We start from the raw sequence: 20303 nt of genomic DNA on the forward strand, positions 1-20303 counted from the left end.
GCTTTATAATTGTGTAAGTGACTGCAACCAGAGTAGTCAGATGGCAATCAAGTGTGTGCATGGTTGTTCTTGGCCCAGAACATGAAGATTTGAGCAGGGGTTTAAGTGGGGTGACAAAGGGCAGAACGTAAGCCTGAGCATTGCTCACGCAGTCACTAGTAACAATTCATTGTAAAACAGCAGTCATTGAGCTGCTTCTTGGATAGCACGTTGAGACAGTTTTTACATGGACAACATACATGCTAGAAATGTAAAGAAAAACTGTACACATGCATTCTCTTAAAATGGGTTTTCATGTAGGAAATATAAATACGGTTTTTAAATTAAATATTTCAGTATGTAGTTTTCATACACCATTGTGTTTGTCTTTAACTGTATACTGTGGGGATGTTGATTTACAGTTCTTTGGTATAGTTTAAGTTGTCATATTCCTAATTTGACTTCTCACCAAGAGAACACAAAATGATAGTCAGTCATTCTGACTTCTAATTTTTTTAATTGTCATAGCTTAAATTTGAGTTATGTTTGGCTTACTTGATTTTGCTTGTTGCAGATGTTCCAACAATTAAAACATTGAAATGTAGGCTAACGTAATAAGTCTATCTTTACAAGTCACCATGAGATAAGACATTTGCATTATGACTTTTACTTGTGTGTATCTGTCTAGTTTCAGAGGGGAAGTGAACCAAAGTTGAGGCCTTCACAAGAAGGCCACAAGCAGCTTGGCTGTCCATGGGACTGCTGTAATCTTTGTCTGTGGAGAGACAAAAAGGATAATGTTTGCTTTCATCCCACTTCACGTTTTAGCATAGACACTATCTGGAAGAATTTAAGTACATAATACTCTCTGCTCCTCAAAATTTGTTTCAGTATTTCAAATTGGTTTACTTAGACTGTGATTAGAAAATACCACTGACTGGCAGGCTTAGAACATTTCTTTTCAGCTGGACCTGGTGCTGCATGACTTTAATCCCAGCACTCTGAAGGCAGAGACAGGCAGATCTCTGTGGGTGTGAAGCTGGCCTAGTCTACGTAGTAAGTCCCAGAGCAGCCAGGACTGCATAGTGAGACCCTGCCTAAAACAGATAACAGCAAAAGCAAATGCCAACACAACAGCCTGCTTCTCATAAAGGTCTGCAGACTGGCAGGGTAAAATGAAAGTGGTGACTTTTGATCTTCCCTCTTCTGAGGCCTTTCTTCGTGTCATAGAGAGAGCAGTCTCCTACCTTCATCTCCGTGTGGTCTTCCTTCAGAGATCCCTGTGTCTTCTTTTACAAAGATAGCCATCATATTATATTAGGGCACACTAGAGCCCTCATTTTACCTAGGTTACCTTTTTAAAGAAACATCTCCAAACACTGCACATTCTGAAGTACAGGAGGCTAAATGAGGGCTTCAGCATATAATTTGAGTATAACTCGCAACAGATAAGATTCTAATGGTGATTGATTAGGAAATCAGTCGTTTCTAGCTGAGATTTAGGAGCATGTTTGGATATTAGTCTATTAAAAGCCTATGTACTTCTTTTTATCTAGTTCTGGTCTTTTCTGGTCATTCTAGACACTTTTCAGGAACTGGTGCATTTGTTACATGTAGAGCTCGCGTGTATTTTCTCTGCCTTATTTTGTCCCATTAAACATGTTTCCTCAAGGAACTCTGTGGAGGAAGATTCAGTGGTGGATAATAAAAGCTAAAGTAATGGAAGTTCCTTTCCTAAAACTGATGGAGATATGGCCATCATTTCATTTTTAGTTTACCATCCCTCCATTAAGCACAATTCCTGTATTCAGCACTTGGCTACATAAAATTTAGCTTTAAGTCTCAGAGCAGAATGGAATCAGACAACTGTCTTGAAATCTACTGAACATACTCATTTGAAAACAGTATCAGACTTTGCATGCTGCCTCTTGCTTTTTGTTTTAAATAAAGTACTAAGTTCATTTGTTTTACTTCTCAACAGAAATACTTCAGGAACACCAAGTTTGCAAAGTGCAGAGTGAGGGGCGGGATGAGTGTTTTAGGCAGGAATATCGAGAGCAGAAAAAAGAACAGAGATTGGCAGAAATCAGAAGTTTATTCTGTTCATACTTGTTAAACACTTTCTGAACTTAACAGATGTATAATTCAAGTAGATTAACAATATCGTATGAACAGAAAAGCTAAAATACCAACAGGATTGAGGGATACTCAGATTATACCTTTAAGATGAAGTTAGCTGTCTTGATACTGTGGTTTCCTGGTTCCTAGATGGGATGAACAAGAAATAACTCGAAGCTAATCTGCTTTGAAATATTATATTAATTAATTATGTATATTATGTAGTAATTATGTATAAATCCTTAAGCAATAATTGCTACTCTTAGTAAGTTCAGAGAGGAATTTAGTGTTAATAAGATTGTCGGTCATCCGATATTCTCAAACAGATTATCCTCAAATATCATTGGCCACTGCAGTTTATCGTCTGTTATTCCTTTTGCCATTCACTTCTGGGTTCTCTTTCTCAACATTTGTTTGCCGGGCTGGAAGATATGGCACAGGCTTGGATGCCTAAGTCTGCAGGTGCTCAGCTGGCTGTCCCCTGCAGCACCTCAGTACCCGCACGAGGCCTTGGGACTGACTTCCAGAAAGGTGACCCCACCCCCCCCCCGGGCACCAACACAAGACCACAAAGGCAGAGGCCAAGGGCTTTGAGGGCCCAGCTCTGAATTCACATACTGTCATTTCAGCCATGTTCTCTTGGTGAAAGCAAATCACAAATGAGGCCAGATTCCAAGAACTGGCAAATGGTTGTTATACTTTTTAGGGGTGACATCAAGCTATCTGTGATCACATTTAATCTAATCCAGCTTGTGAATAGATCTATCATTTATTTTAAGTGATCTAACTGAGCCACTAAGATTCTTAATTGCACATTTACATTTTACTCAGAGAAGTCCTATTTTCCATTAAAATTTTTGATTCCCGTACTATTGTTGATGTTCCTCTATGGTCTGGCATGAAATATAATGGTTTTATTATAAATATGTTATCTTATTTGTAAAATATAAAATAATATGTTAAAAGTACATTTTAGTCATTGTTAGTATGATTAAAATAAATGTGTTACTCTTTCTCAAACCGGTGCCTTTGTTTTAGATCTAAAAAAAAGGCGAATTGAAATATATGTTTGTTTTAATCCAGAATGCAACTAATGAACTCACTAAACAGACATCAAATGTGAAGTCTCTGAAACTGGAACTCCTAGCAAAAGATGACCACATAAAGGAGATGCATGAAAAGTAGGCTTTCATACTTCTATCTGTTGTGTTTGCTGCCACCTAGTGGCCACCAGGAAATTAATGCCACTATGTGGCATTACTATCAGCTTTTCAAAACAAATAGTAGGACTGTCCATAGGTACAGTATATCAAGATACTTTCTACTCCTGTTAAACTCTTCTCCCTTTAAGGACGTCTCGAATGGAGAGAGATATAACCATGAAAAGACACCTGATCGAGGACTTGAAATTTCGACAGAAAGTAAATTCAGAAAGTAATGAGAGTTTTAATGAAATGTTAGAAACTCTTGAAAAAAAGGTACCGATTTTTGTGTTTACTGATAAATTATTTTCTACTGTATTCATTTTAGCATAAATATTTAGTATTAGGCAACTGTGTAAAATACTTACAGGATATATATGGATATAGATATATATATAGGGATATATATATAGGGATATATGTATGCAGTTATATAGTTATGACATTTTTATTTAAGAATTCAAGACTCCACAATTCCAAAAAAAATACACACAGAGTCTGCCTATTTGCATACTGCCGTGCAGGAAAACACTTAATTTTTAAAGTATCTAGTACTTGTGTTTTACATATTGATGTATATTATTATTGTATATTATTTAAAGGACAGAATCAGACTAATGTACCAGTGCTGTTTAAATTTTTAAATATTCTTTATGTAACCCACAAAGCTTTAACTTTTTAAAATTTGTATTGGTGTTTTGTCTGTATATATCTGTGTACCACATGCATGCCTGGTGCCTATGAGGTCAGAAGAGGGCTTCAGCCACCCCCCATCCCCCCACCCCCGTGAATTCAAGCTTACAGGTGGTTGTTAGATGCCACACGCAGATCCTGGGAATTGAACCTGTGTCCTCTGTAAGAGGAACAGGTGCTTTTAACCACTGGGCTGTCTCTCCAGCCCCTCTTTTATACTTTCACTGCAAATCATTTCAGATATAGCTTTAAAATGCTTGCTTAAGTAATTATTTCTCTGGTGGCATTAAGTTTCAAATGGAAAGCAATTTCTTCTGTTATTCTTTGAACTATATAAAGAATGTTGTTATTCTATTATACATATTATATATGTTTTAGTTTGGTTATTAAGAATTGCTAGTTTCTTCATAATGAGAATACTACAAGTAGACTATTTTAATTTGATACAGTTTATGAAACAGTGAGTTCAATTAGACTAATTCAGTTTCTGATGATACAATACCATATACTACTTTAATGCAATTACTAACAGTAATTACCTTTATACTTTTATTGCAGGTGAAGTCATTAACTGAAGAATGTTCCAACAAGAAAGTATCAGTTGATTCACTAAAGCAAAGACTTAACGTTGCTGTGAAAGAGAAGTCACAGTATGAACAGATGTATCAGAAAGCTAAAGAGGAATTAGAAAAAAAGGTATGTGTCTGAACATCCAGATCTAGATTTGAATGAAGTGATGCCCTTCTCATCTTTAATGCTGTCACCCTTTCTCCCTACATCAATATGAACTACTTAGTAACTCCACGTAACTATAAAGAATACTGTGTCACTGCATGAACACTTAGACTTTGTTTTATCATGAGTGTGGTGCATTAGCAAAGTAAAGTAAAGCAAGCATTATCTTTACCCAAATGAAAGTAAGTTGCATGTATAGAATGATGCAGTCTGACTCCAAAACTCCCTTCCCCAATATGTGTATGAAATACTTTTTCCTTCTGTTAATATCAATCTTTTGCAGGATCTCAAGATGAGTCTTCTGATATCAAAACTAAATGACACAGAGACAGCCATGGCTCAGATTGAGACAGCAGCTTCGGAGCAGCTCCAGGGCTTAGCTCTGCAGAGTGAGCAGGTCCTGGAAGGCGCACAGAAGAAACTGCAGTTCGCCAATGAAAAGATTGAAGAGTTCACCATCTTTGTGAAGGTTGGAGTCACTGAAAGCTTATTCACTAGTGCTTTCCTCCCGGCAGAGGTGTTGTCCTCTTTCTGAGAATTTGGGGCGCTGTCAAGGTCCTTGCTTTTACTTGTTGCTGATGTTACTGCTTAGAGATTATATATATATATATATATATATATATATATATATATATATATATATATATATATATATATATATATATATCAGTTGGGATCAGACTGTTGATTCTTTTGCCTCTAATTCTCATGAGGAATGCGGGTGTGTTCCTGGCTTTCTTACTTTACTTACTTACTTTACTAGTTACTACTTACTTACTTACTTTACTAATCTACAAAATTTTCTCCTACCCTGAGGGTCAGAGTGTTCAAATTTTCTCTGTAGCAGATTTTATGATTTCAATTTTAAATTATTCACCCTATTGTTAATATTTCTTTTTTTAGCATTATCTTAGTAATGAAATGATAGTAGTCAAGTAGTCAAGGTAGACCTAAAACAAATTAAGTCACTTCCACTCGGTTTTAACAATCACCCAAGCAAGGACAAAGATACTCCCGTGTTCACTTAAGCTAAGGTACATGAATTCAGTACAGCTGGAGAAGTAGTGAGTGACTCAGGAGACCATGAAAGCAGCTGCCATGCTTGCAGATCCATGATGGCTCAGTTGTCTTATCTAGATGCCACCTAAACATCAAAGATCCCCAGAAAGATTTAGGAATCGATTCCACAAAGGAGCTCCTGAGCTGTGATTGTGGGAGGAGGGGAAGATACAATCAGCACTCTGCCTCCCTCTCCAGAAGCAGCAGTCATTTCTAATCCCTAGAAAGTGCCTTTTATTCTTTGTCATGTAGTTAGTAAGAAAATCTATCACTGCCAGCTAGACCATGATGATTTCCTTAATAGTAGGAATAATATTTTATTAATCTTTACCTCCACAGCATGTACCATAGTACCTTGGAAAGAATAGGTGTACAATAATGATTGCTAATTAAATGAAATTTGCATTGGAAATGTGAAGTATTAATGGTAGTCCTATTTACAGTCAATGTTGAGTATAAAATGGTCTGCAGTGGGAAAGTCCATTCTTGTCCCCACTGCCCCAACTACATTTCCCCTGGGCTTCAGTCCTCAGTGAGAATGGGCCTCTCCCTGAAGGTGGCATGAAAGCCACCATTTGAGAATGTGGAAAATGGGACAAACGAGAAGGCTAGAGGCAGTGCTGTTGCCTCAGCAGGTGTGCATTTTCCAGTTATGGACTCTTTATAAAATGTAAATTTAAATATCTTCCTGTGAAGTTATAGCACCATTCACTGCCTTCGTTTCCATGCCTCAGCATAATGTGAGCAGTCCCCTTCACCTCCCTGAGTACGCTGAGAGGTGGCACAGGGCTGAAGAGCTCTTGCTGCCCTTAAGGAGAACCAACTTCAGTTCCCAGCACCCACATAGGGCTGCTCACAGGTGCCTGCAGCCCAGCTCCAGGGGATCCGACACCCTCTTCTGGCTTCTTTGGACAAGTACACATACATGATATACACACAGACAGACAAATGTATATTCACATAAATAAAAGCAAATCTAAAATGTATTAAACTTTAAATGTGTAAAATAAGTAATTTACATTTATGTTATCTTACTGTTCTCATATCAGCTCAAGTAGATTTTTCTCTCTAGACAGATGAAGAGTTGGACCACATTTGAAGCCCACAGTAAATAAGGCACTCTGCTGAGTATTTCAGAATGTGTATAGGCACAGGCCTTATGTACACGTAATACTCTTCCTGGGCTTGTACTTTAACTATGCACTGGCACATAACTGGTTTTTAGCTATGTGCTGTATTATGTTGTATACTCCCACTACAGGAGCATTGTCAGTAATGTGCCAGGGAGATGCCCGGCTTTGTCTCATTAGAAATCATAGGTCCTTAAGTTTCTCACTTAAAGGTACCTACAAAATGAGTGAAATACACACTTGACCTCCCTTAAGAAAGTTTTAAACGGTATAAAATTAAACCAATAATGCATGCCTAGGAAAATCATGAAGGGTTAAGAAGATTAATTTCAGTTAATGTAATTTGCCTTTCCTGACTTAAAATGCCATTTTCTTTCTGCTTTCTAAAGTCTCACTTTTTCATTTATAATGAAAAATCTCTTTGGATATGGTTGCTACTTGACCCCTCTAGGACCATTTTTATTATGACTTTGTTTTCCTGGTTTCTTTTCAGCTTTGAGTTTCCTTTTAGACAGGATTTAAAATATGAATTAGACATATATGAGTTTTATTATTTTCAATCATTACTTTTAGGAAATATATTTTGAATACGGTCTTTTTCAAAGAAAAAAAGGTAAATGAAAACCAAAAATTATAAAATAGGAAAACTAATTTCATGACTACATAATTTGATTTTTATCTACTTAGTATAGCTTTGTGACCATGATATGATAATTTATATATTTATCCACAGAAAATAGGTTATCAAAAATTAACTTTAAAAGCATGCTTTTTATTTAAGTGCCTGAGTCTCTAGACTCTAGTTATTCAAAGGTGCTATTGATCCTTAAAGATGACGTCCTGGTCATCTTTACTAACCAACCAAAAAGTACTGGTCCTCTATACTAACCAACAATTATATAAAGTATAAATAATAAATAAATAAATTTGAGATTGTTACAATTTCATGGATTTTAATTTGAATAACATTTTAAATGGTATAATAAAACTGAGGCATATTGGCTCTTGCCTTTAATCCCAGCACTCAAAATGTATAGGCAGGTGATCTCTGTGTGAGGTTAACCTGGTTTACAGAGATTTCCAGGCCAGCCTGGGCTACACAGTGAGAACGTGTCTTGAGAGAATGTGTAAAATATTATGTTAGTATTCTTTTGGAATTTTTACACTTAACTTAAAACATTTAGCATTTAGATTACCAACTTAAGAATCACTTGATTCTCTTGTATTTAAGTAAAATGTATAATATTGGCCCTGAATCTATTGAATCATTAGTCTTGTTCAGCAGAACCCCAAATCTGCATTTTACAACTAAATGAATAGACAGAAGTTTTAGATGGGGTCCAGAGAGATGGATTCGTGGTTGCGAGCACTAGCTCTTTTGGCAGAGTATTTAAGCTCAGTTCCAAGTACCCACAAAGAGGCTCAAAACCATGTATAAATCCAGTCTCAGGTTATCTGAAACTACCTTTTGGCTTCCAAGGGCACCAGGCACAAGTGTGGTACCCAGACATACATGCAGGAAATTATAGAAACATTACATTGTTTTTTAACAATTGAATCTATATGACAAAAACATATCCATTTTGGCATTTAAAAGTTAAAAATTCCCAATTTCTAGTGGTGATTTGACATTTATTATAACTGTGTTTTCTGCTGATGTGTGCTTGACACACATCTTTTTAGGTTTTCCTAATCAAAGGCTACCAGCAGCCAAATGCAGAAATATTGGTCAAGATAGGGAGGTTGGGTCTTAGTAAAGAGGAGTCAGCCACTTGTCTTCCTTACCTGAGTAACTTGGGACTTGGCAGTGAAGCTCATGGGCCACCCGCCCAGGTAACATACCACCTGCAGGTCTGCCCCCCGCCCCCCGCTGTGTTAGCCTTGTCCCATCTAAGCTTCTATGCTTTTGTAACTGAATGACAGCCCGCCTTTCAAATATACACTTCTCCAGCTCTTATCCTTTCTCAAGTTCTACTTCCTCCTGTCTTGGTACCCACTTCCAGAGCTGGCCTAGGGCCTTCCATAGGAATCTCTCCTATGAAAGAGAATCTCTCCTCTTGCAGCCATGAGGACAGAGTTCAACTCAGTTCCATATTGAGTTTGTGAACTCTGGCAACTGATTTAATCCTTTGGACCTCAGTTTCCTTCCCCATAAGATAATTATGATAATAGAGCATACCTGGGGTTAGGGTTGGAATAAATCTTCATGGCTTAAAGTTCAGAATGGCACCTGGCAAAGCAGAACTGCTCTGAATGTATCAACTGTTATTGAGAGCGATGGTAAGTAAGAGGATAGTCATCTCCTGATCAGATATTAAAATGCAATTGTACACTTTTCAGTTTTCATTGTTTAAGTATATTATTTAGCCAACTTTAAGGAAATTTATCAATAATTTTCTTATAGTACCATCATCCAAGAGGCTCATTACATTCTTGAGGAATTGATCAGGCAGATAGACATATACATGCACACACACATATGCACATAGTACCAGAATTATAGCTACTTTTCAGATTAAAATGTAAAGGCAAGAGCTATTCATAACTATGCATAGTTCTTATATGGATCATAATAATCACAATGTATTCTTCATAGAGCTTGTTAGATATCATGTACACTAAACTACTTAATAAATATTATCAGTAGTTTTAATAGTACTAATGTTTGCTCTGGTCCTGTTGTGGAATCTGCATTCCCTTTAGTCTTCTCATTTATTTGTAGGGCGCAAGAAGATTATGGAAGAGGTGGAAGGGCCATCTGCTCTAGATCTACTCTTGAATATGGAATTTGGCCCTGGGGTGAAATCAAGTGCTTTGAGCATCTGGGCTGGATATATGTGGCGGAGCTGAGGCTTTGAATTCTCCTAGTAACTGCATAAAACACACTGGGGAAATTTCTAGAAGTGTTTGCTCAATTTGAGTCAGCCCTGATATATATATAGGCTTGTTAATGTGCTTGTATGTGAGAGTCATATGCCAGGCACCATTTTCTCAAAATTTTTTGTTGCTGTTCTTAACTGAAAAAAATACATGCCAACCAAACAGCAGTATTTTGCTGGAACGTGTACGTGGTTTTCTTATCAATATATATTTTTGATTGGTAAGATTTAGTTTGATTCTTGGGGTATATGCACTTCTTTCTTCTTTAGTGTAGGCATTTGTTGAACATTCCAATTTTATGTATATATTTACATCATTATTTAAGCACTGATCTATTTTTTAATTACGTGTTTTAAACACTTCTATAATATAATTATCTTGAATTCATACTCAACCTTTGTTTCACTAAAGGAAAATTTGAGCTTTTAAAAGGAAAAGGTTTTAGTAAGAATATGTTAACTGGTAGACCTTAAACTATATAAACTATACCCCAGTAAACCTATTTAAATGCTGTTAAGGTGCAGGCACAATTCTGAATTACTTGTCAACCCAGCAGCACCTTGGGATTCTCCTAGAGAAAAGGGCCATTGCTTGACCCAGAACCAGGAATTCAAGCCTCTTCAGACTTTTTCAAAAAGCTGTTAAAATGCATTCTTCCTTCAGGAAACCATGATGAGGACGATGACTTCAGAGTTGTTAAGTGAAAGTCAAGGTCATATGCTATTAGCTAATACATTCAAGGCTCACAGATAAGACTAGGAGACTTTAAGAAGATAAAGCTGGAAAACTAGACCTAATAAGAGTGCAATATTATGGTTTCCTGTTTATTGAACACTGTTTCTGCTACTTATAATAAATGACAATTGAAAACGGAGTAGCTGTATGTTGACATGGCCATCCAAGAAAGTATTTTCATTTTGAAAATGTCATCTGATATTGGGACAATTGGAGATCATTATAAAGGACATGGGTGTTACTTCTATTGCCATATATGGGTAATTTGCAAAGAAAATAGCTATGTGATCCCTCTTTCTGTCCCTAATAATATGCTAAGCAATGCTTGAAGGGAGTGTGAAAATACAAAAGGGAATTGATGAAACCTTTACTTTCCCATCATATCCTTAATCTCTAGTATATTCATAAATCAGTAATTCAAAATAGAAAGGATACTTTATTTTGAAATCCATCTACAATATTCACAAAGTCTATTTTATATTCTTACTCAACCAATTCATAAAGAGTAAGTTACTTTCACTATATGTCATCAGTATTCTATAATGTAATTATGTTTTAACAAAATAGTTATCAAAATGCATCTACTTAAGAAAATTTCAAACTCTGTATGATTGGAACTAAGATAGACATAATATTTGAGTTCCTAAGATAGTTTCAAAGAGAAGGGTGTGAGTATCTAAATTAACTTTCAGTGTAAGATGCTATAATTAAGTCAACAGAAATGGAATTAAGGAGTTACATTACTTCTCTTATGGCTTCAACGAAATACCTGACAGGAGCAACTTAGTGGGAGGAAGGAGGGTTTGCTTTGCCGTACAGGTTGTGAGTAGTCCCATTCAAGTATCTTGAGATACTTCTGTACTGGTTTCCATAGTAGTTGTACAAGTTTACATTCCTGCATTTCCCCCATATCCTCCTGACATTTGGTGAAAGCCATTTTGACTGGAAACTCAAAGAAGTTTTAATTTGCATTTCGCTGATAGCAAAGGATATTGGACATTTTTTCAAGTATTTATCTTGGATTTATTTGTTTTTGGAACTGTCTATTCAGCTCATTAGATCAGTTGTTGATTAGAATTAGATAATTAGGGATGTGTGTGTGTGTGTGTGTGTTATTGTTGTTATTTTTGTTGAGCTTGTTTCCTTATCTGTAACTGTAAGGATAAATGTATAGACTGATATTAGGGAAGAGACTAGTTTAGTAAATACGGGATTGTAGATTCTTCTCCAGTAACCATGAATTCACCAGCACTGAGGAACAAGCCAGGTTTCCAGTACCTGGCATGCTTTGTCACCTGTTGAGTGGGTCATAAGTCCACGTAGAAAGCTGGTGGTTACCACCAAGGCATATGTGCCACTCCTGTACCCATAGGATTATTACGGTATGCTGATTGTTGAAGTGGTTCACTAGCATCATAGCTGAGTAGAACTGTTGGTTGCCTCATTCCTTTGGAAGCTTCATGGTTCCTGTCTTTGTTAGGGTTTCTATTGCTGTGAAGGGACACCATGACCATGCAATTCTTATAAAAGAAAGCATTTACTTGGACATGGTTTACAGTGTAGAGGTTTAGTTCATTACAGTCATTACAGCAAGCATGATGGTGTGCAGGCAAACATGTGCTGAAAAAGGAGCTGAGAGTTCTACATCCGGATCCCCAGGCATTAGGAAGAGACAGTGAGCCACTAGACTTGGCTTGAGATTCTGAAACCTCATAGCCCACCCCCATTGACACACTTGCTCCAACAAGGCCACACCTCTAACAATGCCACTCCTTATGAGTCCATAGGGGCTATTTTCATTCAGATCACCACAGCACCTTCTGGTAGCCTGCAAACTTGTCCTCAGGGAGAGGATATTTGGGTCAGTTCTGATTCAGGGGTCTCTGGACTCTGTTTCTACAGTTCATTGTGTCTTCCCCATAGGGGCTAACTTTTCACCTCAGGGTGGGTGGGTGGGGTGACCAAGGGCAACAGCAATGATCTTTATTCTTTGGAAGTGTCTTGGACAGCTCTGGACAACAACTCAAAGAGGGCTTTTTTATGTCTGGTATTGAAAATTTTTGTTAGGTTGTCTGGCTCTTGAAGGGAACACTGTCAGCCTAAATGAGAAAAGTACATTAAAACTATATATGTATATTCATACACATAATTACATGTACTATAGGTTTCTGTGTGTGTGTATGTGTGTGTGTGTGTGTGTGTGTGTGTGTGTGTGTACCCTATAATGACCTGCCCAAACACAAAGTCAGGATCTTTATCTGTGTGGAAAACATTGCCAATGAGTTCATCTATCCAAGTGGCTACAGCTCGAAATATTGCCTGTTCATGGAGCCAGTGCAACCTTGCTTGAATACAAAATCTGTCTTCAACAACATTTGACCAGAGAGTACAGCCTTGTTCTTTCAAATCAGGAGCCAACCCTATCTTAAAAGTTCAATTGAAAGTCTAACAATTGGAATTATACAATCAAGGAACATAGCCTGTAGCTAGCTAATAACAGCAATTGGTATCTAACTAGTAACCATGTCTGAATGCAAAGCCAGGAGCTCCCTTGACCTCAAAGAATGTATAATACCATTGCCACACTAAGGGATCCTGACAGCAAGCACACTATACACTGGTGCCACTGGCTAGCCCGTCCAAACTCAGAAGTTGGATTAATTGATGAGTGCTTTTCCTTGTGAAAGCAAATCTATGAAGACTAGAAGTGGCTTCTTCCTAAACCATGCAAACACTAAAGAAACTGACAGCTCATGAAAAAGAGAATCATGATGCAATCAGATGAGTTAATCGAGGCCCACCTGAACTAATGAAAGGGAAACCTACCAAACAAGGAGCAATTCAGAAAAGTCTTCCCAGATAAGTGAGTGAAGTACAAGGAAACATGGCAGGGGATTAGATGAAATTAGGAAACAATTTCCTAAAAAAAGTGTGCAACCTGTCAAGGAAACAGGAACAAGAAAAGGAACAACAATGTTCTCAGAAAATGTAAATATTGAAGAAAATTGTAAAATTAACTCGTGTTATCTATATTCCCTCCTTTTAAGATACAATTTGAGTTTTAAAATGTTATAAAACTAAATACAGATATTTCTGTATGAGCTGTGTTTATAAAGACAAAACAAAAAGGACTGGTAAATGGTCCAGTGTATAAGAGTACTTGTTCCACGAGCATGAGGTCCTCAGGTATAGTCCCCAGTAAACAGTGGGGAATGGATGTGTGTTGAGGACCATACACAGGCAGATCCCATAGCTCACTCACCATACAGATCATATGAGAAACAGTAAGCTGCTGATCCAGTGAAAGACAGTGATTTAATAGATATGCACAGACATATCTTTACATGTGTGAATGTAACTCACAGGACATTCATATTGGTGTGTGTGTGTGTGTGTGTGTGTGTGTGTTACACTAAGAGAAAATGAAGCTGTTATCAATTAGAGACATTTTCTTCTATGGAGAAAAGTAATTATAGAGATAATATAAGACGGGGCTAAAATTTTCAATAAAAGTTTCAGTAGAATAGTCCATAAAAGATTCCCTTGAACTCAAGGATAGGTTATTTAAAATTACACAGAGGAAGCAAAGTTGTTTTTTGTTAATGAAAAAGAAAAAAATCACAAGACTTCTGAGACATCATCAAACTAAATATATGTATGATAGGAATTTTAGAAAGCATAGAGATAAAAGACCAGAAAGACTATTTAAAGAAATAATATGAGAAAATGCCTCAAATTTGGTGATAGTGGGAGGGAGGGAGGGAGAAAGGGAGGGAAAGAGAGAGAGAGAGAGAGAGAGAGAGAGAGGGGGGGGGTATACAGCTTCATAGCTGCAAAGATTCCCCCCAAAAGACTTAATACAAAAGTTCTATATGAGGGTGTATATAATTAAATTGACAAATAGCATATACAAAGAAAATACTGAAAAAGAAAACAAAAAATGACTCATATATAAGAACCCCCTATGAGAGGGAGCATACCTGTAAGATTGCCAAAGGACTGCTCTCATAAATGCTTCAAACATAAGGAGAATATGATATGTCCTCAAAAGAATGAAAGTAAAATCTGCCAGACAAGAATACTGTAGTCAAAAACATAGTCCTTACAGAAACTTTGTAATTTTATGAGGTCCCATTTGTTAATTCTTGATCTTAGAGCATAAGCTATTGATGTTCTGTTCAGGAACTTTCCCCCTGTACCGATGATCTTCACCAACCCTACATCAGATAGAGGGCTAATATCCAATATATACAAGAACTCAAGAAGTTAGACCCCAGAAAACCAAATAACCCTATTAAAAATGGGGTACAGAGTTAAACAAAGAATTCTCACCTGAAGAACTTCGGATGGCAGAGAAACATCTTAAAAAATGCTCAACTTTACTAGTCATCAGGGAAATGCAAATCAAAACAACCCTGAGATTTCACCTTACACCAGTCAGAATGGCTAAGATTAAAAACTCAGGAGACAGCAGGTGTTGGCAAGGATGTGGAGAAAGAGGAACACTCCTCCACTGCTGGTGGGGTTGCAAATTAGTACAACCACTCTGGAAATCAGTCTGGCAGTTCCTCAGAAAACTGGGCATGTCACTTCCGAAAGATCCTGCTATACCATTCCTGGGAATATACCCAGAGGATTCCCCAGCATGTAATAAGGATATATACTCCACTATGTTCATAGCAGCCCTATTTATAATAGCCAGAAGCTGGAAAAAAACCAGGTATCCCTCAACAGAAGAATGGATGCAAAAAATGTGGTATATCTACACAATGGAGTACTATTCAGCCATTAGAAACAATGAATTCATGAAATTCTTAGGCAAATGGATGGAGCTGGAGAACATCATACTAAGTGAGGTAACCCAGTCTCAAAAGATCAATCATGGTATGCACTCACTAATAAGTGGATATTAGCCTGGAAAACTGGAATACCCAAAACATAATCCATACATCAAATGAGGTACAAGAAGAACGGAGGAGTGGCCCCTAGTTCTGGAAAGACTCAGTGTAGCAGTATAAGACAAAACCAGAACAGGGAAGTGGGAAGGGATGGGTGGGAGAACAGAGGGAAGGAAGGGGGCTTATGTGACTTTTGGGAAGTGGGGGACCAGAAAAGGGGAAATCATTTGAAATGTAAATAAAAAATATATCGAATAAAATTTAAAAAAAAAAAAAGAAAGAAAGAAAGAAATCATGTATTGGGGTGCTTGGCAGGAGAGAACCTAAAAGCAGAAATAAGTTATAGAGATATGTATGTGTAAAAAAAAAAAAACATAGTCCTTCAGAATGAGGGAGGGAATAAAACTGTTGCCAGTGAACTGACATGGAGGGTGTGTGCCTTACTAGGGATGCTGCCCAGGGTTCCTTAAGAGAACTCTATAGACTCTAGTATTTAATGGTGTTGTAAAAATGAGCGCAGGGTCCCCAGTGGAGGAGCTAGAGAAAGGACCCAAGGAGCAGAAGGGGTTTTCAGCCTCATAGGAGAAACAACAATATGAACCAACCAGTACCCCCAGAGCTCCCAGGCACTAAACCACCAACCAAGGAGTACACATGGAGAGACCCATGGTTCCAGCGCATATGTAGGAGAGGATGGCCTTTATGGACATCAATGCAAGGAGAGGCCCTTGGTCCTGTGAAGTTTAGGGGAATGCCAGGACAGGGAAGCAGGAGTGGGTGGGTTAGTGAGCAGGGGGGCGGGGAGGATGGGATGGGGGATTCCAGAGGGGAAAGGAGGAAAGGGAACAACATTTGAAATGTAAATAGAGATAATATCTAATATAAAAACGACTTTCAACTATAATTTACAAATTAAAATACATAGAAACTAAATGAGAAAAGTTTGATGTTGGATATACAATATAAAATTATTGCTAAACCATAATATCCAATCTCTACATGTGAAAAGTGTCATCAATATGTGATCAGTATCACAATGCTGTTAGCAGCTGGAAATAGAAAACTACAATTACAAGATATTTGATGAAAGCCACAGATGTTGACAAAGGAAATTCTAAAATAAGAATTCACCAATAAAGAAAGACCTCAGAGTATATGAAACAACAACTACAAAAAGTCACCAATGGAGAACACCAAGAATGGAGGAAAGAATAACAGAATAGCAGAACAAGTTGTCAAAAACATCAAAACGGAAACAGTAAATGCTGTACCTCACAATGTTTATTTTAAATATAAATGGACTAAGCTCTCTGGTCAGAAGATGCCTGGTGACTGAATAGATTTCCCTTCCTTACATCTTTCTTTTGAAAATGTGATCTAGTAATCATAAAAAAGTAAATTTATCTGTAAAGACACGCCTAACTCAAAGTAAAGAGATAGAAAAAGATATTCCATACAAATGATAAGTACAAGAGAACATAAGTAGTGTAATTTATAACAATGTACTTTAGTTAATGAACACACAAAAAAAGAAAATGACCAAACAGTTATAAATATTTGTTCACCAAACATTAGTTTCCCTAAATATATAGAGCAAATTCTCCAAGCATGGAGGAAGGAAAGGCAAGGAGAATAGTGCCCCTCAACAGTACACCCTCCAAACAGATCGACACCAGAGAACACATTGTCCTCGACGACATGTACAGAACATTTTCAGGAGAATGTGGGGCCACAAAAGCAACTCTTAAATTTGAAGATAGAAGTCATACAAAGTGTCTTTTCTAACCTACTTTTGGAAAAATACAAATCAGTAATGGGAGAAAAATTCATGAAAATGTGGATGTTCTTACTACATGCTGGAGAATCCTCTGGGTATATGCCCAGGAGTGGTATAACAGGGTCCTCCAGTAGTATTGTGCCCAATTTTCTGAGGAACTGCCAAACTTATTTCCAGAGTGGTTTTACCAACTTGTGATCCCACCAGCAGTGGAAGAGTGTTCCTCTTTCTCCACTTCCTCACCAGCATCTACAGTCTCCTGAGTTTTTCATCTCATTCTGACTGGTGTGAGGTGAAATCTCAGGGTTATTTTGATTTCCATTTCCCTGATGACTAAGGATGTTGAACATTTCTTTAGGTGCTTCTCAGCCATTCGATATTCCTCAGTTGAGAATTCTTTGTTTAGCTCTGTACCTCATTTTTAATATGGTTATTTGGCTCTCCGGAGTCTAACTTCTTGAGTTCTTTGTATATATGGATATTAACTCTCTGTTGGATGCAGGATTGGTAAAGATCTTTTCCCAATTTATAGTTGCCATTTTGTCCTATTGACAACTATTTTGTCCTTTGCCTTACAGAAACTTTGTAATTTTATGAGGTCCCATTTTTCAGTTCTTGATCTTAGAGCATAAGCTATTGGTGTTCTGTTCAGGAAATTTTACCCTGTGCCCATGTGCTCAAGGCTCTTCCTCAGTTTCTTTTCTATTAGTTTCAGTGTATCTGGTTTTACGTGGAGGTCCTTGAACCACTTGGACTTGAGCTCAGTACAAGGAGATAAGAATGGATTGGTCTGCATTCTTCTGCATATAGCTGTCACCTGGGAGGCTCTGCCAGTACATGACAAATACAGAGGGGGACACACTCAGCCAACCATTGGACTGAGCACAGGTTTGCCAATGGAGGAGCTAGAGAAAGGACCCAAGGAGCTGAAGGGGTTTGCAACCCCATAGGAGGAACAACAATATGAACCAACCAGTACCCCCAGAGCTCCCAGGGACTAAACCACCAACCATAGAGTACACATGGAGGGACCCATTGCTCCAGAAGCACATGTAGCAGAGGATGACCTTGTTGGACATCAAAGGGAGAAGAGCCCCTTGGTCCTGAGAAGGCTTGATGCCCCAGTGTATGGGAATGCCAGGACAGGGAAGTGGGAGTAGGTGGGTTGGTGAGCAGGGAGAGGGGAATGGGTTAGGGAATTTTCTGTGGGGTTGGACCAGGAAAGGGAACAACATTTGAAATGTAAATAAATAATATATCTAATGAAAAAAGAAGGAAAATGTGGAAGTTAAGCAATTTGATTCCCAGAAGACTAATAGGATTGATTATAAATGAGAGAAATACAGAAATAACAAGACAAATGAAGGTAGAAACAAAACTTACATGTATGTGGTGCAGAAAATGTGGGTTTGAGTGGAATGATTATAGCTGTAAACAGAATGGTCTCATGTGCACAGCCTAACTTTAAATCTTAAAGAGCAAGTGAAACAAAAAATCGAGCCCAAAATTAACAGAAGAGACTAGAATGCGTTAGGAAAGAAATGATTCAGATAGAAAGAATAGAAGACAAACAAAGACCAAGGAGACTAAGCTAAGTTTTTAAAATATAAAATTGACAAATCTTTAGTTAGCTAGACTAATAAGGAAAGCAAAAAGAGAATCTATAACTCTGACGACAGAAATATTGCTGATAAGCAATAAGTGATCCATATCATAAGAGAATACTCTGAACAATTATATGCTAAGAAGTTAAATAAGCTATAATAAATGGATATTCCTGAAAAGCAACTACCCACCAAGACTGAATCATGAGAATACAAAATCAAAATGAATACAAGTAAGGCAATTGAATCAGTAATCAAAAACCTCTCAACAAACAGAATTTCAGTGCCATATGGCTTCTTCACTGCTTGGCTCAACATTTAGCAGAGTTAATGCCAGTTCTTCTTAAACTCTTCCAAAAAAATTAGAGGACTGAACCCTCCAAACTTTATTTACAAGGTCAGTATTACTCTGAAAGCAAAGTGAGATAAGGACATGGGAAGAGAAGAAAATTACATTCCATCATAATTCAAAAGCAGATGCAAACATTTTCAGCAAAGTACTAGCCACCCACATTAAAACCTCACACACCATGCTAAAATGATATTGGGTCTGTGGATGGTTCAAATATGCAAACAAATACATATGAGATACTAAATTAGCAGAATAAAAAATAGTCATATTGTCACCCAGTAGATATAGAAAAAGAATTTCACAAAATTCCACATTTTTATGTTTAAAAACAAAATATTAAATATGGAGTGAGTTGATCTCAGTACAATAAAAGCATTAAAGTTACAGCTGACATCATACTCAATAGTGAAATGCATTCTCTATAAAATCAGGACCAATGTAAAAGGCTTAAAGAAATAAAGGTTACCGAAATCATGAGGGGGAATATACAGTTATTTCTGTTTGCAGATTGCACAGTTGTAGAGTTAAAAAAAATCCCTAAGATTATACCTCAAAATTGATGAGTTCAATCATGTTCCGTCTCTCTAACAGCACACCCTCTGAAACAGACATGAGAAGAATGCTCACTCAGAGTAACGGCAAAGCAATCAAAGAAAAACTAGGAGTCAAATGTAACCAAGAAATGGAATTTCTGTTAATGTTAATTTTTGTAATTGATGAATTACACTAAGGAAAATATAAATGGAAAAATAGACTATGCTCATGGGTTAGAAGAATTAATACTGTTAAAATGTCTTAGCACCCAAGTGTGTGTGTGTGTGTGTGTGTCTATCCAATACAATTGCTATTAATAATCCCATCATATTAAATATACATAGTAGAGAATTGTATAAAACCATAAAAGATGTTGACTAAACAAAGCAATGTTGAACAAGAAGAATTAAGCCAGAGGTATACTTTCTGGTTTGAAACTGCATTGATCCATATACATTACAAAACTCAGACACTATTGTGGATTCTCACAAGTGCTTGATGACAGGAGCCAGATATAGCTGTCACCTGGGAGGCTCTGCTAATGCATGACAAAATCAGAGGGGGAAACTCTCAGCCACCATTGAACTGAGCACACAATCCCCAATGG

General features: G+C 37.3%; 1 protein-coding gene across 2 annotated transcripts in view; it reads left to right on the forward strand.

Annotated features, from left to right (window-relative positions):
- Cntln (centlein) overlaps nucleotides 1-20303 on the forward strand; it is a 271988-nt gene that overhangs the window by 231464 nt on the left and 20221 nt on the right. For both annotated transcript variants that reach the window (XM_052176700.1, XM_052176701.1), the window contains exons 20-23: nucleotides 3181-3278; nucleotides 3449-3575; nucleotides 4551-4688; nucleotides 5011-5196. In XM_052176700.1, the coding sequence (XP_052032660.1) occupies nucleotides 3181-3278; nucleotides 3449-3575; nucleotides 4551-4688; nucleotides 5011-5196 (549 nt within the window). The remainder of the gene's footprint in view (nucleotides 1-3180; nucleotides 3279-3448; nucleotides 3576-4550; nucleotides 4689-5010; nucleotides 5197-20303) is intronic.

The sequence above is a fragment of the Apodemus sylvaticus genome, chromosome 3 (genome assembly GCF_947179515.1).
Source record: "Apodemus sylvaticus chromosome 3, mApoSyl1.1, whole genome shotgun sequence".
Classification (NCBI taxonomy): domain Eukaryota; kingdom Metazoa; phylum Chordata; class Mammalia; order Rodentia; family Muridae; genus Apodemus; species Apodemus sylvaticus.